The sequence below is a fragment of the Pteropus alecto genome, unplaced genomic scaffold (assembly GCF_000325575.1).
Source record: "Pteropus alecto unplaced genomic scaffold, ASM32557v1 scaffold94, whole genome shotgun sequence".
Classification (NCBI taxonomy): domain Eukaryota; kingdom Metazoa; phylum Chordata; class Mammalia; order Chiroptera; family Pteropodidae; genus Pteropus; species Pteropus alecto.
Window position 1 is genome coordinate 7,103,200 of NW_006437736.1, and position 23,199 is coordinate 7,126,398.

The window sequence follows — 23,199 nt, forward strand, 5'->3', positions numbered from 1 at the left end:
GCTTTACAGCTTTTATTAGATTTTTTTGCGTACTTTATATTTTTGAAGCTTTTTTTTTTTAACATTTGCTATCGGTGATGGTATAGAAATACAATTGCTTTTTGTTTACTGACCTTGTGCCCAACAAACACTGATAAACTCTATTAATTTGAATAACTGATCTTTAGATTCTTGGAGTTTTGCACCTATATAATCATATCATCATCAATTAGAGTTGTACTTCCTTTTCAATTTCTCCTTCTTGCCTTACTACAGTGAACTGGACATCTACTATTACATTGAAAAGAAACGATTAGAAGCAGGAACTCTTGTCTTTTTCAAACCCTAAATAGAATGCTAAAACATTTTACCATTAAGTAGGTTTTCTTAGAGACCCTTTATCAGGTTAATGGCCTTATCTTAGTTCATTTTACACTAAGGGGTTAGCTCTGTAGGGTGAGTATGTACTAATAGACTCCTGACCTTGGGAAGTCCTTGGGTTTTGTCTTGTCCCCTCAGACTTTGGTGGCTGTAAGAACAGACTCTCCAAATCAACAAATTCAGCAAATACTCTCAAAATAAAAGCTGGCTTCCCTTCTTGACTTCCCTCTCTGGCTTTCTTCCTTCCCCTAGTTTTTGGCCTGTATTGTCATTACATTTTACTGTTCATCAATGCATTAAGAAGCATTTTTAAAGTATGTTATCCAGCATTAATTATTGTCAATGGAAAGGTCAATCGGCAGACCTGGTCTGCCACACATCCATAGTCAGAACCCTTAAGAAACTCAAAGAATTTTTTTACATATACAGGAACTTTCTTTTTCAACTAAGTTTTTCTTAATTTTCAATTAAAAGCACAGAAAATAATTGAATGAAATGTAGCCAAAGTGAAAACACAATTAACATTATGTGCTTTTTCTGGTAATTAATCTCTAATGGAAAAGAGTTTTGGAAAAGAGTCAAAAGGATAATAAAATATGAAAGAATGTCTTAGGCAATTACAAGAATCAAAAAAAAAAAAGAAGCACTAAATGATATTAGGTTGAAGTCACCTTTGCCTCCCTATTCTCATTCCTTCCACAGGAACAAATATGCTAAATTTTAAAGATGATATAATTCACTGCTTATATTTTATTTAGAAAAAAAATTTATAAGATTTGTATTTTAGATACTTGTCAAGGTCAATATTTTGACCTGGCAAAATACCCCAAGCACTACTGTTATGACTGGTCTGTTGCTATACATTCACTACATACTAGCCAACCATTAACTCTTCAAATATCTGCTCAGCAACATAATGGCTTAATTCAAACACTTGCTTCTAAAGCCTAGAAACTCCTGAAGTTTTAACTCAAATGACATCAGGATATTTGTGCTAGGCACTGGTAATAAAAAAAATCGAAAAAAACTCTCTCTTTAAGAGGTCACAATTGATCATGATACACTGAGATACTGAAGGTATGGAGGGATTTGAGTGTGGCAGTAAGGGAAGAAGGAGGTATTCAGGAACGATCCCTAGACTATTCTGGATAAACATTAATAGAAGAATTTAGGTGAGAAAGGCAAACTGTAGCTCCTGACTACGAAATGCATCACATTAGAGCCCTAGAGCAGAAAAAGAAAAATGAGGCTAGTGAGCAAAAACAAAATTAAATTCCTAAGCTTGTATCAAAACATAGTGACTGAAAGAGAACAATAAGCAATAATGCAGAAATGATTGTTACTACTTTAATATAATTACCAACTACTTTTACTATATAGAGTGATTGGCTTTTCCTCACCATCTTCATGAATTTGATAACTATTTGCTAAAATGAATTATATCTCTAATAACTAAATGTGATTAAAGATCCTACATAAAATGTATCAAAATGCTTCTAAAGTATTTTTAAATGAGAGAAATGTAACATTAGGATTTTGGAGTGGATATTTTTAATCAGATTTAATATTTTATAAATGTATAATATTTAGTCCAATATATACTGCAGGTGTGAATTAAAAAGTTGCTGTGTAATAAACTTGAAATACAGAATCTTAAATATTTGAAAATAAGAGAACTAATTTATGTAACCTGAAACCTCTAATTTAAAACATTTTTCAGGTAAAATATTGTATGCATTTTATGGTGGCACCTACTGGCAAAGGGTAGAAATGCAGCCAAACTATAGCTAAGATGGCCCAATGAAAATTTGGCCATGGAAAGATATGAGAATAGATACTTTGATTTCTTCCCTCTGTCTATTCCTCATCTTTCTTTGGACTCATAGATAATTGTGATTCCTTACCATCACCCTATTACAAGACAAGTAGTACAAACTTATCCTCAGTTACAAAAATTAAATACATTTTTATCTTTAAGTTTTAAGATGACGAGACAGAGACCAAAGGGAAAAATACAGCCAGGATTTAGAGTACAGAATCAGCATATCATACTAATTTTATCCTGTACCTGATATGGACTCTTTGAAGGGTTTTAATCATGGAAGTAAAATTTGTTGTTTTAGAAAGATCTTTGGCAGCGCTCAGGACAATAGGATGGGGCAACTCAAGACTGGAGGCAGAATGAACAAGTCAGAAATAAGTGAAAAAATCCAGACAAGAAAAGATGGAAGTCAGTCTGAAAAGAGGCAGTATAAAGAATGGAAATAAGACAGTAGTTAAAGGAATAGAGATGAGAAAGAATGTCAAAAATGTTGGTGGATGGACCTTGGTGACTGAAGGGATAGAGAAAAGAGAAAAAAAAAGTTTAAGACCTGTTCCAGGTTTCTGCTTGGGTGACTGGAGGGAGAGAGACTTTATCAAGCTGAGTACTTATAGGGGAAAAGCAGGTTTTCAGGGAAAGATGGAAGATTTCATTTGGGACGTGTTAAGTTTGAGTTGCCTTTGAGGTAACAACACATCGGTAGTCAAAGAAATATTTCTGTAATTCAGGAAAGAGATTTGAATTTCACTGAAATATAGATTTAGAATTTGAATATATATAGTCAGAAAGCTGGGTGGAAAATAAGAGAATGAAATGTCATAAGTTATGGAGAAAAAGAGTTCTAAGAGAGAAAATGATCAAATTTGAAGACTCAAAAGAGACCAAAGACTACAACTCAAAGATCATAAGTGATCTTTGGCAGAATAGCTTCAATAGAGTAGAAAAATGAATGAGTGTGAATCAGCTAAGTACAGACAAGTTAATAAATATTGAGTGTCAACTCTGCGCCAGAAACTGTGCTAGGACCAGGGAATATTTGTGAAGAAAACCAAAAAAGCCCTCGTAGAGTTTACAGTCTAGTGAGAAATATATAACAAATAATTAGAAATTGGGAAGTGGAATAAAAACAATATTTTTTTTTCAAGAATTTGAGCTATAAAAGGAGAGGGAACTGAAAAAGATGATGGTATGAGAAGACAGTTTGTTTTTTTCTTAAAATCTTTATAAATCGTGTGGCTAAAGTACTAGTAGAAGAGGAAGTTGAAACTATAAGACAAAATGAATAACTGATGAAACAATGTCCCAATAGGTTACATATATTGTGCTCACTGTAGGAAATATCCTTCCTTCTCCCCATCTGGGCTTCATTTCACCCCCATTCTCCTTCTCTGGCTAATTACTTCAAGTTCATCCTTCAAGATTAAGCTCAACTGCAACAACCCTCCAGGTAAGCATTCCTGACATTCTTATCCCTGACTCTCAAAAACTAGGTCAACTGTGCTTTCCTCTGTATATCCTTCTAGTGGTGCATAGGAAGGATATGTTTTCAAGTTTTAATAACTTTACTTTTTAAAGTTATGATATGAATATATACTTAATATATACAAAAAATCATCCTAAAAAAGAAAATAAAGATTTCTCAAATCGACTATCCAGATACTCGTCTGAATATACCCATTACTTTGACACCCACTTCTTCAGTGTCTTCCCTAGAACTCAGAGTAATTACTCATTATAACTAGACAGAATATCCAAAATAACTGGCTGATAACTTACTGAAGAATTTAAGAATTTATATAAAGATCTTAAGTCTATTCTCTCACCTTAGATGCCTCTAAAATTACTTCTACCCTGCTGCACAAATGTACATGTACCAATATACTTCTACTTTGTTGATAACTTACCCCAACCAGAAATTCCTCCAAAGGGAATGTAATTTTAACAAATCACATTCAATTGAACATATGCATTTATATCTGCTCCCTCCCCAAAATCCCACGAAAGTGACAAAAAGGTGAAAGTTTTTTAGATCCATTAAAAAAGAGAGAATGGGAGAGAAGACAATATCCAATGATAGCAGAGACAATACTATGAAAGTATGGAAAGATGAAAAGTAGATGGACAAGTGGTGACTGACTACCCAGAACAGAGAAAGCTTAAAACTAAGTAACTGCTAAAAGAGACACCAGTAAAAAACAACCTATGATATTCTCAGATATTAAAGAAAATATTAAAGACTATGGTAAAAGTGTGGTTGCAAATATGAAAGCTGGTTGGAAATCTAAAAGATGAACGCTTAGACCCCTAACCATCCTTTCTTCTTCTGACAAGTCAAGCTAGCACACTTCTCTCACCTCAGCATGGAAAGTAGGTTCACTCTGAAGAAACTAAGCCAGAGAAGCTCCAGACCTAGAAGCACCAAGGACTGAAAACAGAGGTTTTGAGTAAAAGGCTACATGTTGAACTAGGAGACTCAGTATCAACCTACACTACCTCAAATCCTAGAATATTGCTAGCCAGACTAACAGCTTTCAGAGAGAGACTAAAGGATATCTCCTCTGTAGACATTTTTGGGAAAGTCTCCTCGAATAGACCTACAGTTACTGATATTTGGAGAATCCTCAACCAAAGAGCCACTGACTACCAAACTATAATGAAGTCCAGTGTGCAGAGCTGCTAATCACCTTTATAGGGCCTTGTTCTTAAATATGAAAGGACAATCCAGAATTACCATACATTTTAGGAATATCTCTAACATGAAAGAGACCAAAACAAACAAAAACACTCAATTTAGATAGAACAAAGATCATGAAGAAGTAGATAATCTTAAAGATTAAAGATAATAATCTTAAATAAATAAAACATGGTAGGATCACCTAATTAAACATGAAAGTAAAATGAAGATATTTGTCTCCCATTTACTTTTTCTCAGAAAGCTACATGAGAAAAATAAGGGGTACACCAATCAAAAATAAAGTCATGAGATCCAGAATACAAGGCACAGGCAACGAAAATTCATAAGGTGATGATGAAGCTTCATTGTTGCCACTCTGAAACAGGCCTAGTGAGCAAAAGTACAGATTGAATGAAGACAGAGGACTCTCCAAAAAGAATGTCTTCAAGGGCAAAAATCAGAATGGATAAATGACCTAATTTTAAGAGGAAATTATATAGATTTGTTGACAAGCTTGATAAAGAAGTGATGATAAAAATATATAAAGAAAAAAGTAGATAATTATAACTCTAGAAAAAAGCAAAAATTTATACAAAAAAAGTATTATCACAATATATCATATAGCTTAGCTAGACGCAATATTTGTAGAGTCACAATAATATAACCTAATGATTTAACCTGAAATTATCATATAACTGTATTAGAAGGATAAAGGAAGAAAAGTATGTGTCTGTGTCTATTGACTAACGAAATATACATGTATCACTTTGCTAAAAAAAAACTTTTTAAAAATTAATTATCTCAGAAAAAATGGCCAGCCATTGTATTACCTAGGAGTTCATAAGATGTCACTGATACTGACTACAAGTCATATTCAAAACCTTCTTCCAAATTTACTTCCTTGTAATGGATATCCATATAAAAAGACAGAAGGATACAATTCAGAATAAAATCCTGAAAAAAATTCTTCTTGGAATCTCGAGATGGAAAGAAGTTTCATGTAATAAGATGTAGTAATTAAGAGAATGGGTTCCAGGGTCAGAACTGGCTGAGTTCAGATCCCAGCTCTGCTACTTACTAACAGTGAGACAAGGGTAAATTACTTAATCCCAGTGCTTCAGTGACTTCCTCTCTAAATTGGGTACCTATATAGTAAGGTTGTTGTGATAAATGATAATCCCCATACAGACCGTAGTGCAGCGTTTGACACATAATAAGTGTTCAATAAATTCCAGTTATTTTATTAGTACTATGCAATGGCACACCAACCAAATTGATAGTGATCTACCACAATTGCTAGAATACAGAACCTACTTCGACCTCCTAAATTAATCTAATAATCACTCACAATCCAATATACCTATATTATAATTATCAGATTTAAAAAAAATCTTACTTCCAAAATCATATGAATACAAATTCCAGATGAATCAAAGATTCATGCGTAATAAAATGAGGAAAAAAAACTAGCAAAAAATAGAACAGAGAATTCATAAGATCTTTATCAATTACCTTACTTACTTTTGATATGCATTTCCTTTATTGCCAAATAAAAAGTTTAAAGGAATTACCTATTAGGTCATTTCAGTCTTTAAAAAACTGTTTCTTCCAGATAAAGGTAAATGGTAAACCTTCTTCTCTAAACAAATTTAATTCGAACATGTCTTTTGACTTTAGCAAAAATTTTGCAATCACAGAGAGGCAGAAATTTAGGGGGATTAGTCACATGATTATATTTTATTCATCTATATATTTTCTTTCTTCTCCCTACTGTTTGGTTGATGACTGGTCATTTCAATAGCTCTTATATTCCTACCTCGAATTCTGTGAAGTTTTAAAGATAGATTAATTACACACATTTGTAAATTATGAAAAGCCATTACCTTGGATTTGATATTTCTCCAAGAATCTCATCTAATTTGTCAATGAAATTAATAAAATTAGACAATCCTTTTACATGTGTCCTTAAAGGATCAGATAGTGACGGTGCATATCCTTTACCTCCAAGCTCTATTGTTCTAATAAATGATGTGGCCACCTATGGATTAAAACAGATGATTTAGTTATGATTAATAATTTAGTAAATTAAAACTATAATTTACTTTATTGTTACATGCATTTATATAATTCTGGGTATACAAGTGAAGCACTTTTATGACATATGTCATATTCTGATTCAGAAGCAAATAATCAAAGAAACAGGTGCCATGCAGAATTCATGCCAGCAAGGATGATGGCAACACAGATAGACACCCAGAAGCTGAGTTAGGAGACAAATTAAGGGCACGATATGTTCATAAAAGTATATCATTGACTATAAAGAATTAATTTATAAACATATTCTTATATAGATTGACTACTGGCTACTGAAATTATTACATGGAACAAAGGGGTTTTCAGTGTCAACTGTGTCGATTTAGTCAAGGTTGGGCAATTAATTAAACTTTTCCAAACAGTAGCTTCCTTATTTGTAAAATAAAAATTTAGCCCAGATAAAGACTAAGTCTCATCTAGTTTTACAACCTCAGATTATTTGATCACTTGCAATTCAAAACGCCTTACCTTTACAATGATAAAAATACATATATAATGGCTATATATTAAAAGCATCTCCATCAAAAATGAAATATTCTAAAGCGGTATTTTCCAAAACACATCTTAAGAAAGACAAATTCTATGAAATTTCAATAATTTGAGGAAAACTTTCATAGTCAAATAACTTCGGAAACAATAGATTAAATAACAAGGTTAACTTAAGATTTCTTCATGGCAGGACTTCTCGGAGCTTATGATATACAAACATGAATTTATGTATATCCAATAAGGGTATATACTGTTTCCAAACATTTTGCCTTTGGAAACATTTATTCAAGAAGTGTTTAAAAAGGGCTTTTTGCCTTTGGCTAGCATTTTATAGCATACATGTAGGAAAAAACTGCTTTAGAGAAATTCTCCCTTACCAAATTTGAAGGATATAGTAAAAAATAAAAATCCTGTGGATTTTCAAAAACATTAAGTAACAATTTAAAGTTATAAAAATTCTACAGTAAGGTATACGATCCAATGTTCAAAGAGTCTTTATTTGAAAATTCTTGAAAATGTAACATATTCATACCAAAAAGATAGACATCTGTTTCTCTCGAGCAGCATGTTTCAAATCAGTGAAGGCTTCTCTTCCAAGTCCTCTATCAGGAATATTGAGAATATGAGCCAGAGCCAAATCATTCTTTGAATTCACTAGCAGGTTTAAATATGAGCAAATAATTTTCTTTGCTAGTAACTTCACCTGTACAATAAAATAGTTATTTTCTTTTTTGAAGTTGTTCTAAATCCATAATTTTTTATATGTAGTAAAAATATTTACAATCATTCAATAACAATATCTCACTCAGATCTTTAGGAAAAAGAATTGCCAAATAAACCAAAAGTTTGAGTTGGACAATTAACATATCCTTGCTCATGAAACCAACTTGCCACGATGAAAAGCTATGAGTAAATACCAACTATCATAATTATTAATAATTATTAAATATTGGTTCTTAGAAAATGATATTAAAGATACAGTCCAAAGTCTCCATTTTTGATGAGGCCTAATCCCATTCCCCTGCATACATATGCCACTAAATAAAGCCCCTTGAAGTCTAGGGCATGGGCCAATGGGCACTATTTAGTCCTATACCTATGTCCCTTACAGGAATATGTATAAGGGCAGAATTAAATAGTTAAATTTGGGGAGAATTATTAAGATACTGACTTTGACAATACCAAATAACCAACTAAGTATTAAAATGAAGAGTCAATCAAATGCTAAGAAAATAGTTGATGTTGACAGTAACTAGCCTAAAACAGAGCTATAGATCGTTCACGCACAAGATAAATATTTGAGAGAACTTGATATGAGCATCAGTTCTTTCGTACACAGTCAAATAAAGCTAATAAAGTGAATTAAGAAGGTAGCAAGAAAAAATTACAAGTCATTAGGAAGTCTCATAGATAATTATTAAGGAAGTCTCAAGTTAATACACATCTTAAAAAGTATTTTTAAAAATAACGTGCTTTTGATTTATTTAAATTTTATGTGAAAAACAATTCTTGAAACATGGGTCAATTAAAAAAAGCCTCATTGGACAGGAAAATGTTGCCTGAAATATAGGCTTAAAATATAATTTAAGCAAAATTGATTAAAAGAATTTTAAACATTAACTCAATGGAACTTTTTTTCTAAAATATTAGAGATACTAGCATTTATTATCTTTGCAGAGTGGCTCCCTAATTCCCCAATACAAAGTGGCCAGCTATTCACATGCTCCCTTTCTTATCACCCTGTTTTATAAATCTGCATACCAGCCAATTATAATTCTCTGCATAGATTGGCTCTTTTAGATATTTCAAAATTGGTTGGCCCTTTTAGATATTTCAAAATTGGTTGGCCCTTTTAGATATTTTGAAATTGAAACTATTGATAATTTATGTGGGATCAAATAAGTGCTCATATGTTTTTATCACATTACCTTAAAAAGTACTCTAAGGTACAACTAATTTAAAATCATCTTTAAGATCTGTCCTAAAGTTTTATAAACTAAGGTATAGCATAATTTTCTGCTTATATTTCAAATGTCCTTTTATCTTTACTTTTATAGTAAATCACAATACTTCACGTGAATCTATAATATGAAGATTTCTATTTTAACTTCACAGTGCAATACAATCTGAAACATCTCTCTTCTTTAACCCTTTGATATTTAGGAAGAGTAACACAATTTGCCAAAAAATCAAGGTAGAGAAATAGTGATATTCACACTGTAATCAGAAACATTTTTACTTGTTCTACAGTTAATTTCATAAAACTACATTTAGTTTCATTGTGCTTCTGCTATCTCGAAATAATGAGGATTTATCAGTATGTACATATCTGATCCTTACTGAGTCCAAAACCAGGTCTTAAATCTCCCCCATCTACCCTTTGCTCTTTAAGGTTGGCAAATTTTGTCCTTTTGATGCTCGGCAAACATCAAGGAAAAACATCTTGGAGTCTTTACAGTTAGAGGGTTTCTTTTAACCATGGCTGCAATTGGAAATCTATTCCTATCATTATGGTCAGATAACATGGCAGTTATGGTTTCTCTGCTCTTGTATTTGCAAGTGGGTTTTAAAGAGGCTCTCTGGCAAAGCATTCCACATAAATACAGTTATGATGTCCAGAAGCAAGGGCCTAAATTGAAAAAATCCACAAGATTGAAGCTTTTACCAAGATACCAAAAATAAAGATACTGTTCTGTTTATTTGTTTAATAAACTGATTCTATCCATACCACAGAGTATTTGCAATGTTTGTTTAGAAGTTGAACAATTTTATTGAAGCTTTCTGACAATTCCAAATTTCTTTTCCTATCCTTTAATTATTACTGAAGTGCAGATATTCATCTCAGTTTGAAGTCAGTTTTTCTAAATTAAGATTAACAATTTATACAAGTATTTTTTACTTTCTTTGCCAACACATAATTACATTTAATGACAAAAAAAAAAAAAGCTGGACTAGAATATACTGGCAGAATTTTTTAATTAACTGATGATTTTCTTTTGGGGCCTTTATTCTATTTTTCTTCATTACTCCAGAATTTCTAAAGCAACAGTTTAGTACCTTAGGAAAAATAAAATGAAGTAAAATAAAATAAGGAAACAAAAATATTGTTTCTCAAATTCATTTTGATCATATACTTGAGGACTCTGGTATAGCATTAGTAAGCACATTTGGTGATAAAAATATATCTTTGCAGAACTGCGGCCCAAAAAGTTACTTTGGGATTTTAGAAGAAATATATTGCCTTCCAAAAATACTTTGTAAAAAGAAAAATTAGAAGTCTGCAAGTAAAAGAAAAATGGCTGAGAGGATGGCTGCTACTTTAATAGTCCTCATAAAATCTAATCCATCAGCTAACTAGTAGCTAAAATTTTCCTAGAGAATACAATCCAAGAAGGCAAAAGATAAAAAGTAGAGGATTAACACAATGAAACTATCACTTTTTAAATGAGGAAACTATATACTTACAGTAAAGACCCATAGGTTTCTATTTACTTAATCTTTTTTCATGGGCATACCTTTAAGATAATGTTTTATATCTGTAAGTCAAAATTCTAAAAGCTTAGGTCATTTTACATGTACAAATTAGTTCATTCCTCTTAATTAAAAGGCACAATAACAATTATTGTTTCCACCCTGTAGAGCTTGTAAGACAGATCGAAAAAGAGATGTGTAAACTATCTACCCTCTTGATGTATGAATGTACTCCTCGATGTACTGAGAAAAGATATGTTTTGTCAAGATTTGGAGCAGGAGAAAAAAATAAGAATATTCAAAAACAAAAGAAAGTTACATTGTTGCTGATGTGTGCTATGTAGTTAGGCCTATGATGACTGCATCTGTACTGAATATGCATGCATTTTTTTCTTGTTATTGTTCCCTAAACAATACAGTATAACAACTATTTACACAGCATTTACATTGTATTAGGGATTACAGGTAATCTAGACATGACCTACACCATTTAATATAAGGGACTTAAGCATCTGTGAATTTTGGTATCTGAGGTGGGTGCTGGAACCAATCCTGTAGTTACCAAGGGACACTAGACGAAGATCCAAAGAACTCTGGCAATCTGGACCTTCAACTACTTTTCTGATACTGAGAGTGATACCTGTTTTTGCACAGTGCCTGTTACATTGGCCTAAAACCATGAAGTAACTCTCACCAGTCTCCAACGTATTGCTCTTTGCAAATACAGTTTTATTTAAACAAATTAAAAGTTTTTTTGAATTAAAAAAATAGTAACTGTAATGTGTGATCAAATTCATAGAGGTTCAAAGGGGATCACATCCTGCTTTAATTTATTCACAATTTATGATTACCTTTTTGTTATCCTGGTTGTGTTGACTCATTGGTGATGTCGGTACATAAAGATCGGCTTCATCATCTATTGCATACTGTCTACCAGACAGAAAATCCCGTAGTTGACTCTGTAGGAAATACAGGATATTACTTATAAAATGCTATGCCAATTATAACAAATATTTCACACCTAGCTTTATGCAGTGTCACTGATGCTTCAGTATATACTGTGTTACCTGACTTTTGCTAGCAGTCAGCAAGAGGTAGACATGGAAATTAAACTTCCTAACAAAAAAGCTTCAATCTGTTTCCAACAGCATCTGTATTTACAAGTTTAGAGTTAAAAGATGACCTTAGACATTTAATCTGAGCCTTTTATTTTTATAAAAGAAAAAAATTAAAGACTAAGAAAAGTCTAACCTCAGGCCCACAATAAATGCTTCATTTTGGAATATAAGTAAATCTAGTGTCCAATGCAGCACAATATTTCAAACAAAATAGTTTCCATGAAAATATAATTTATAAAGAGATATTTGCTTTCATCCTGCCATACTACTCAATATCTCTATATTATTTCACTTATTCTAAGGAATTCCTGATGAGTAAACCTGGAGCGAAGGTACAAACTGAATTAACAAAACCTAATAAGATTGCAAACCACTTTTCCTCTCAGATATTGAAGTTATAACTAAAATAGCTCACCAATATATATTTCTTAAAAAGTAGTAACATGTGCCAAAATTCCATTGATAGAAAGAGTTCATATAAAAGAAAAAAACTAGAAAGCCTAGGATTTGATAAGTTGCTACTCATTCTATTTTTATCCTATTAATAACTTGGAAAATGTACCATATTTTTCCATTCCATTAATAGTTATCTTCACTTTCTCTGCACTCAGTTTAGATCCATATTTCTCTATTATTTTAAAGTGATAATACCTGCTATTAACCCCCAACAAACTACAATGTTTAGCAGTTTTAATTCTAAACTAATATTAGAATTTCCTTTAGTGTAAACCTTCCATTTTAGCACACATATTCCAGTCTATCCATACCATTTTAACTATATACACACACACTCCAAGTTTTACTGCTCACTACTATCGTTCCCTAGGTAGATAACTATTCCAGTTCACCTGTTTAGTTATTATGGTCTTTGGAAAGGTAAATTCTTCACGCAAGGTGTGAAGATGACATTCTTAAAATCTTTGCGTATCTTCACAAATCCCTCCCTTAACTGGGCTGGTAAACGATACCTTGGTATCTGTTCCTTTTTCTCCTTCTGGGGTTCTTATCATTTGCATGTTAAATCCTATAGATCCAAACTCCAAATTTCTTTCCTTCATGATTTCTTTATATTTTTTTTTCTCTGTGCTTTAAATATTAATTGTATTTGACTTCCAGGATACTAATTTGGGTCTATTGCATTGGGAAACTTTTCTTTCTCTTCTTTCTTTTTAACATCTAGAAAGTCTTATGTTTGGGTGTACCCTGGGATCTCCTTGAGTATTTATTTGTTGTTGTCATTCTCCTCCAGTAGCAATATTTTGTTGGGTATGTGTGTTTTCGGTTGACTCATTTCTGGCTGCTGGAATTCCTTAAGTGACTGTTGCTTTTTTTCATTGGCTCTTTGGGGCCAAGTCTGACTGTAGAGGTACCTTAAGTGATGACAGTTCTACAAGTTATGCAAGTTGACATGGTCTCTGCTCATTATAGAGCAGCAATGGAGAAATAAACAGATTGCGAGTCACCTGCTTAGGCCAAGGAAAAATCATCTTGTGGTCTCTCAAGCTTCACCAACAGTCAGCCCATCCATTCAGCTACTCGTAGGCTTTTGGAGAGTTAGGGAATCCTGACACTCTCACAGAGGGCGTTTCTTGACCTCCTCTAGAGAGTTCCCAGATCTCTGACAGCTGCTAAGCTCTTCTTAGGATCTACCATTTCTGCTCCTTAGCCCAGGTCTCTGATGTTGTCCACCAGATAATTGCTCATTCCATGAGAAAGCAAGCTCTGTACTAATGCTCTCTACTTTGACTCGTTATAATCTGAGGCCTTATATGCTCCCAGGTGCCCATGGGCCCTGCATCCATGTTCCTCAAGAAAGGGATTATAAAGTAGGAAATACAGGACAAAGAGACATTAGTCAAATTATCATGTTCCCGGAGCAGCCCTGTCTTACCTTTATCTTAATTCCTCATAATTCCTGCCTTATTTAGGCTACATTAAATAAGAAATAAACAAACTTTATCAGGATTATGAAATTTCAGGATCCTGAAATTCAGAATTGTTTGGAATTTTCTGATATATATCTTTAAAGACACTTTTAGCATTAGAACTTAATCTAGGGATATGTTTTCCTGCTCACTTTTTCCTCACTGGAAATTTCCCTAGAGCAAACCTAAGTATCAGAGATCAAGTTGTTGGACTTCTCAGGTATAAATACAGAAAACGTTCTACTTCGTATACTACCATCTCAGCAGCTCCTGTTTCATTCCTGATGTTCTGCAGAGGAGACATGTTGATATTTGGAGACACAGAACTCCCTCAAATGTAGACCCTTATATATCTCATACTATAAATTGGTTCGCTTAAATGAAGCGACTTATTAGAGGAGTTACGGCAAAGGATAAGATGAAAATAATGTGTCCAGAGACCTCAGGCGGATTATACTCTCATTGGCTTCCCGAAAGATCTTTGTTGGTCCTACAATCCAATATTTATGTTTGATTAGCCTAAATTAACTGTAAAAAACCATTTTTACAAACAAGCAAAAAATATGTAGCTAGAGAGGAATAAAAAAATACTATCCTTACTCACAAGTTCTTTACTGTACTGTGGATGCGCATGGGTGGGTGTCTGTATGTAAATGATGCATGCGTGTTTTGAGAAACTTACAACAGGACAAAGGTTTCCATCATAGCTCAATGAGGCAAAGATAGCAAACTGCCCACCGATATCCATTCTCCCCTACTTCCTAACTAACAGAGTTTTTCTTATTATTCTGGCATGTTACTACCCAGAATAAACACTATATTCTCCATCCTTCCTAGCTTCCTCATGTGGCAATGTGACTAAGCTTTGGGCAATGAGATGGAAGAAAAAGAGCTATGTTTCTTCAAAAGCAGAGTGCTGTGCTCTCTTACTATTTCCTGTTGCATGGAAAGCTGTTATGATGTCTGGAGCTGTAACAGCTATCTTGGACTACAAATAATCTTGAAAGTAGAGGTCAAGAAGTAAGATAGGAGAACGAAATGACAGAAAAGTCTTAGGTAACTGATAACCATGGAGATATCACTTCAATCTTGGATACTTAACCTTTAGACATCTTTTTATAAAAAAGTGAAACAAACTTCCACTTTTTTAAACCACTGTCATCGTGGAGATTTCTATTATAAGCAGCCAAATCATATTCCCATGTATCAGATAGAAATATTTATAAAATATTTAATATCTTAGAAAATACAGTAAGTTTTCTTCTAATTATAGCTATAATTATTTAGTTATTACCATTATTTAGTTACTACTTTATTGACACTCAGTAAATGTTAAGATAAAGAAAAATATTTTTAACACTATAAAACAAACTACATATAACCAAATATATTCTGAAACAGTTTAATTCTGATATAGACAAAACCAAACAGCAAGGGTTGCTACTTACTCCATTAATTTTAAAATTTATACACCATAAAAAAGAATGAATATATATGTGCAAAAAAAGGTGTATATTATCTCATGCATACTGTATCATGCTAGCCTCACAAAATGATACTCCCATCTCAGTAAAATATTATTATTAATCCACAGAAAGAGTCATAGCAATCATTTATACAACATATTCCAGATGAAGAGATGCACATTAAACAAAGAGAGCAAAACAGAAAAGCTATCTTTGACTTAATTCAACAAGAAATCATGCATTTGGGACTAATTTCTTTGTTCAAAAAAAAAAAAACAACATTTTTTTTAATCTAATAAGAAGCTGGTCTTATATTTTGACCGAACAATAATAACACAAGTTCAACAAAATCTACCACTAAAATATTTCTTTCAAGTAATGACTAGCTTTCAGGTAGCTAAATTTTCCATTCTTAACATGATCTGAAAAATAAAAGTACTATCAAGTTAATATAAAAGCTTGATATCATAGTTTAAAATAAAAACAAATCTTGCCAAATTTTAATTTAAGATAGAATTGTTTAAAAAAATACTTACAGGAGATACGTTGGCATTATTTTCACAATTAGAAGTCAAAACACTACATTTCTTATAAACATCGATAAGATCTAACATATTACTATTCTTTAAAAAACCATCGTAAGTCCTCCTAATGTCCTCATAATGGTCAATCGTTCCCATATTTTCAACTGGTAGGTTCAATTTCTCATGTAGTAAGTATTTCCAGGTCAATAAGACATCACTCAGAGAAGCTGTAAATTCTCCACCATGCTGAAAGAGACAATGCCAAAAATAAAGCGATAAAGTTGGGTGCCGGAATATTAATTAACTTATAATTGAGATGGGAAGTACAAACTGAATCTTGTTATAGAAAAGTATACAATGAATTCTTGAGGACTTGTAAAGAACATCCAAGTTGAGTTGTGAAATAATTTTAAAACCAGATATAAAAGATTTTGATGATTTTATAAAATATGAACAACTATGACAAGTTTGTCCATGACAAAATTGGCATATAGTCATTGTCTGTTACCTGAGCTTCACTAAATTTCTGCTACTCAAAGTAGAGGAAATGGGTAGGCACTGAGCTGAACTTAAGTACTACTGATTAGAGAAACATTTGATTCTATTAATATTTAGTTCCTTTTAGTTCTTTCAGCTGATGTATTTTTAATCTCTTATTTAAAACTGTCAATGCCATAATGGATTCCCACATACCACATATCCTAAGGATTAGTCTTAAAACATGATTATAAAATTAAATTTTTTAAAATTGTTTTATTTCATTATTCTTCCAGGGAAAGCAAAATATCTCTGCTAAAACCTTGAATCAGAGAAGAATTTTGATTCTTCTCTGCTCAGGGACACACTATACTGTAGCAAACAATTGCTAAAAAGCCATAGTCAGGTTTCTTACTATATGTTGTCAGGTGTTACTAATCAAGCAAAATTGTTCTTTTTGTCTCTTTAATATCAACATGATAAATTATTTCAGTGAACATTCTGAAGGTGTTTATTTTTTAATTGATTGTATTCTGCTCCCACTTTATATCCCAAACATTAATAATGGTGCCCTCCAGAAATGGCCAACCATAATTCCATAAAAAATTCTAACTACCCCTTTCCAATGTTGCATATGAGTAACAAATATTTTTAAGTATCCCTGTGTGGTTTTGTGAAATGTATCAATGTCACTCTCTTCCACAGTTAAGCTCTGTTAATATGTTAGCATTTTCTGCTAACACCTAGATCTTTCCAATAATTGCATTTAAATATGGGTGGGTATTGCAATAGAACTATAATTCACTGGAACTAAATTGTAATATCATATTTAGCCAATAAAAAATAACAGAAATCAAACAGAATCAAATAATATAGTACTATGTCTACATATCTGACTCTTTCAAAATATATTTTTATATCTTTTATAAAGATCAGCCAGATATCTAGTTACTATCCAAATTTAAGACAAAGTATACAAACTGCCTTAAAATAATTAACTCTTTACTCATCCATATAAAGGCAACTAAGAAAATTGTCCATATTGTCCATAGAGTAGGGACCTGTTACATCACATTGGTAAAAATTAGTATTTCATAAAATTAGTTTAATAAACAACCAAAAAATCAGTAACTCTCAAAACTTGGATCCATATTCTAAAATCAAGACAGATTTGTAATTTCTCAGTTCTGAGTCATAAACTACATACTTTACTTCCCAATCTCATAAAGGTTACATACTATAAAATCTCCAAGTGGCATTTAAGTCAAATAAATTGAGCTACTTAAGAGTTTCAAAACTAAATTGTATTATCTCAAAAATTCCTAAAACTAGTTTGGTATAACATCCTTCATGTTAAAAATAAATTAAGATTTTGCTTAATTAAGTAAATGTACAATCTATTCTCATCCTGTTGACTATAACTAGTTAAAATAAAACTATGCAAGTCCTTGATCTTGTGAGAAAAGGTTCTGACTAGTTAACAGTGTTTATACTGGGATTGTAAAAACATTTTAAATCCAAATAAAAATGCACTCTAGATATCAGTTTTCATGATCAGGTGCCCACCATGACAGCATATTCTATTATTCAAACCAGTAACAACTGATTGAGAGAGAGTCTGTGGTCAAATCAGAAAATGTTTTCCTAGGAAAACATGCCAGCTGGCTAATTTTTTGAAGGAAGTTCAAAATGTTCAATGCTTTAATTCTTTGATGGACATAGCAAGGATTGTATTTCACGAGAATAAAATGAGAAAAAGCAACAGTTACACTTTTTAGAGCACTTTTACTTCACATATTTTATCAAAATTATTTATAATTATTCAAAATTTTAAATAAACTTTACATTTTTAACTAGAATTTTAACAAAAGGGAAAGGGTAGTCTACATGAGAGCATTAATTGGCTGTGTGAACTTGGGTAAGATACTGAAATGCCCCAGAGTCAGTTTCCCTGGTTATAAAATGAGATTGTACAGATTAAATAATACCTGATAAATGGTTGATAATCAAAAATATCAGTTTCCTTTCTCTTCCTATTAAAAGTAAAATAATTTTAGTTTTCTTTGCTGGGGGAGGTCTGATAAATGTAATAAATTTTTTTTATTAAATAAACTATTTTATTCAAATTAATTTCAACTTTTTGTTTTAAATGTAATCTAATTTTTAAAATTGTTTCTTGTTATGTCATTGTTAGGTCATTTTCAAATCTGACAGTCAACCACAGGTGGTGTGATTGCTTTCCATTAAGTTATAAAATTAATATCTTTCTCTGTAAAGTTCTTAAGGCTTTTTAGGTGAAAAGTATAACATAATTGCTAGAGTCTAACTATGAAGCCAATTCCAAAAAAAGAAAAAGCTAATATATTATTTGCAACCTAATAAAGTCATATATACTTACCATATAATAAGGTCAATGAAATCTATATAGATTAAATCTTCAACCATATAAAACTGCCAAAGAGGTGTCATATGATTTAAGCAAAAATATCTTGCTCCTCTGAAAACACGCAAAAAACCTATAACTCAAAGATTATTTTAATGTTTTCTTTTTCCCCACTAAAGTAGTTAAGAAAACAAATATGCCAATAGACAGACTAACAATTCTAAGTATTCAAAAGTTTTACTGTAGTCAAATTCATTTATAAGGACTATACTTTAGGGGCTCATGTTCTCAAACTTCAGGGAATTAAAAACCTAAATAGACTGCTAACATGGGATGAAAAACGTAGGTGAAGGATATATACAACCAACTCCACTGTTTTATTACTATATGCTACTTATGAATGCACCTGCAGGCATATGTGTATGTTGTTTCATACTGCTGAGTGATTTGGCAGTCTGGGCACAGTTGGAAATGCCTAAGCTAACTCTGTACATGGAGAGTTAAATTAAAACTGAACTGCAGTCCATCTCCACTGCACATGTGCACACACCTACACAAACTGTGAAAAACTCAGTTGCAATTCACCACCCCTTTTTTCCTTCCCAGAGTCTGAACTTTCACAGTGAATATAGTGAATTAGCAAATAGAAAATTAACAAGTAAAAAGAGATCCTAAGTGAATGCTACATACGCAAGCCTTGAAGAAAAACTGACTTGGATTGAATATTTCGATATGTCAAAATTTTTACAAAGATAACTAAAGTTTTTTCAGGCTATATTTCACTTAGCTTGTTGATTAATTTATTCTTTAATTATTCATAAACAAGTAAATAAATAATAGGAGGTGATTTAAACATGCTCTGTTTGATTCCAGAATAATTGCACTCAATCACTAAACGATTCTTAATAATTGCCTCAATTTCTCTCTCTCCTTATTTCCTAGTATACGGTCACCAAGGTTTAAACTTCAGCCAGCCCTTTCCATTTATACAATATCTCCAGAATCCATTACCTATCTTAATGCCATTTCTTCAGATTATTAAATAAGGACAGATATTTAAAAATGCTCCAGCAGTAATACTGGCAAGACTTAGATATGGATTGTAATGGGGAGCAAAGGAAAAACACTCTAATGTGACCCTTAAATAAGATCTAGCTTCAGTGATGAAGTGAACAATGATAGATACCACTGAGAATAAGAATCTGAATAGGAAGGTAAATTGAGGGAGCAAATGATGTGGTCTATTTTTAAAAAGTGATGCAGAGACATCAATAGGACATCAAGGTAAAATGTCCAGTGAGTATTTGATCATACCAAAGCAAGACTCAGTAGAGGGGTCTGGCATATAAATACTGCTAAAATAACATAAGGAAAGCATATCTAGTGAAAGTGGGTAAAATGGGGCACAATGGAAGGTATCAATAAAGTGTACATAAAACAAAGAGAGTATCTAAAATACAAAGAGAACTCTTTCAAAGAGTAAGAAAGAACAAGACACGAGCAACTCAACAGCAAAATAAGCAAAGGATATATAGACAGTTTAAGAAGAGGACACCTAAATGGTAAAATAAGCATTTTTAAAGATGCTTAAATGCTCTGGTTACCAGAAAAATTTAAATGAAGTACCAGTTTTTTTTCTAATGAAGTTTGACAACGTATAAAATGGACAGAGATAAGAAAATGGTATTCTCCTATCCTGTTGACACAAATGTAAATTCCAATAGCCAGTTGAAGAGAAGTATGATAGCATCAAGTCAAATTATAGATGTATCTGTCATATGACCTGCTGGGTATGGGGCCTAGAGAACCTCTGGATCAGTGCACAGACATCTCATTTCAGTGCAGAAATGTTTGCAATACCTAAAATTGAATCCAAAATCCAAAAATGAATAAAATGTATCAATCATACAAAAGATGACTGTTGAAATGAATGAAATAGATCAATTTTTTTCTGTCTATCAGTACCTGAAGTGCTCTTGAAAATAATGTTGGATGATAAAGACAAGATGCAGAAAGAATGTATAAAGAACATATACCATCTGCTGTAATTCTATAATAGACACATTAACATGTGTGTCTGGATATACAGAGACGCCCTTCCTGGTATAAAATACCTAAAACTGCAGGAAAAGAAAATAGGAAAAGCATGACTAGAATTGTCCATAAAAAACAGGAAATTACAAAAGGTCAAAAACAGTAAGAAAGTGCCAGAGAGAGGTAAGCAAATGGTGGGCCTGTGTTTTGCTGGTGTATACTACTCCCTGGTACTCAAGAAAATCTGATTTTTCTGAACCCGAGCACAAAGTTTAAGAGACAAAGCTGACTGAGCTCAAGAAAGGTAGGAAGCTGGATCAGAGACCCTCCCTGCCCGCCCTGCCATATAAAGCCAAAGCCCCTTAAGGACAACTCTCTTAACATGTCCACTAGAAAAAAAAATCTGCCCAGCAGATTTCAGTGTTCAGAAACACTTGCCTGTGAAGAGATTTCTGAAGTAGCCTCAGTATTGCACTTACCTCTCTGGGTAACCTTCACTTAGATTTTTGCCTAATACCTAATTTTGGCTGAGACAGAGAACAGCAGTCATCTGCTTTGGCAGAAAACTGGACGTTTATTCCCTGGAGAGGGTAAAACACAGTCTCTGGACTAAAGAGTGCAGTTGAGAAGAGTACACAAATGAAAACCATAAGAATCACATGATAGTTTATATTTTAAATTCTGACACCCCTTTCAGGCTCCCAACACATCGGCAGCTCAACTTTACACCATTCACGCAGGAAGAAAGAAGACTCTTTTCTGAGGAAACAGTTCCAAGAGATTTCCCAAAGATATTGGCATTGAAGTTCCCCGCTCCCCCAACCAAAGGCCAGGCAAATCAGAATGGAGAGTGGTAACCCTGCATACAGAGCAGCCAATAGCATGCTAGTGCTCCACTTAAATGTAAGTAGATGGCCACGGATCATCATGTAAGAAAGTCTCTAATAAGAAGAAAGGAAATCCTTCCCAAAGAAAACTAACAAAAACAAGGAACTTACAGGAAACAGATTATGCAAGAAGAAAACCTCAACAAAATAATCTCAAAGGAGAAAATATAATACCCTTGAAGTAAGAACAGTATATTTTAAAATAGAGATAACAAAAAAAGAGCTTTTGGAAATAATTAGGATGATGGCAGAAAATCCAATAATTATCAAACTAAAAAACTATTGAATATTGAATATCTTATTGAATATTGGTTGAAAGAAAAGTAAAACAGGGTGAATGAATAAAGTGATAAATACATACAATGGAATATTAGTCACTGCTAAACAGAAATGAGCTATCAAACCATAAAAAGATATGGAGGACCTTAAATACATATAAGTGGAAGAAGCTAATCTGAAAAGGCTACATTCTATATGATTCCAACCACATGACATTCTGAAAAAGGCAAAACTACAGTGACAGTAAAAATATCAGTCATTGCCAAGAGTTAGAGAGAGGGAGGATGAATATGTAGAACACAGAGGATTTTTAGCACAGTAAAACTATTCTGTGCGATACTATAATAGCGGTTACATGTCGTTATACATTTGTCAAAACCCACAGAATGTACACCAAGAGTGTTTAGGGATAAAGACTCAATGGTTCATACAGAGTAATAACAACATGTATGTATGCATGTATGCGTATATATGTGTGTGTGTGTGTGTGTTTATGTGTGTACAATATATTCATGTGCCTATTTTATATATTTACATACATATAAAATATCAAATATTCATTCAAAATATACATACAAAACATAAAAAGAATGATTGCATATGTGGCAAAATGTTAATAATTGGTGAATCTAAGTGAAGAGCACACATGAGTTCAGTGTACTATTCTTGTAACTTTTCTAGAAGTTTTAATATTTTTCAAAATAAAATGTCAAAAAAGTGCTACTTCCTTTTTCAACAAACCTAAGTAAAATTGATTTTTAACAATGACTATGATTAAAACTAAGGAACAAAAAAATTGGACATGTAACCACCACCGCTGATCACCCCTTTTTTCCCAAACTCTATCTCCAGTCTCCTGCCACAGAGCCTCTGCATATGCTGTTTTTCCATCCGTATCCTGCCCCTGACTCTTTTGCCCAGTTAACCTCTCTCCTTCCTTTAGAGCTCATATTGATCTGAGCAAGGTCAACTCCCTGGTCCCATAGCATCATATGCCTCTTCTTCTCACAGCTATAATTTTGCACTTATTTGTATTATTTTCTACTTAATGTCTGCCTCACCTACTATGCAATAAGCTTAAGGAGTCATGTCTGGTTTTGCTCACCATTTTAACTCCAACACTTATCACAATGCCTGGTGGCACACAAAAGCTCGGAAAAAAAAAAGGAAGAACGAGGGAAGGGAAGTGGAGGGGA

General features: G+C 32.7%; 1 protein-coding gene across 3 annotated transcripts in view; it reads right to left on the minus strand.

Moving 5' to 3' along the window:
• Nucleotides 1-23,199, minus strand: part of PARPBP (PARP1 binding protein) — a 46,633-nt gene that overhangs the window by 17,767 nt on the left and 5,667 nt on the right. For 2 of the 3 annotated variants that reach the window (XM_006914541.3, XM_015591563.2), the window contains 4 exons: nucleotides 15,956-16,189; nucleotides 11,762-11,869; nucleotides 7,972-8,142; nucleotides 6,740-6,894 (listed from right to left, as the gene is read on the minus strand). In XM_006914541.3, coding sequence (XP_006914603.1) covers nucleotides 6,740-6,894; nucleotides 7,972-8,142; nucleotides 11,762-11,869; nucleotides 15,956-16,189 — 668 coding nt within the window. Of the gene's footprint in view, nucleotides 1-6,739; nucleotides 6,895-7,971; nucleotides 8,143-11,761; nucleotides 11,870-15,955; nucleotides 16,190-18,818; nucleotides 18,904-23,199 lie in introns of those variants that run through there. The other variant, XM_025048681.1, reaches the window with a different exon arrangement.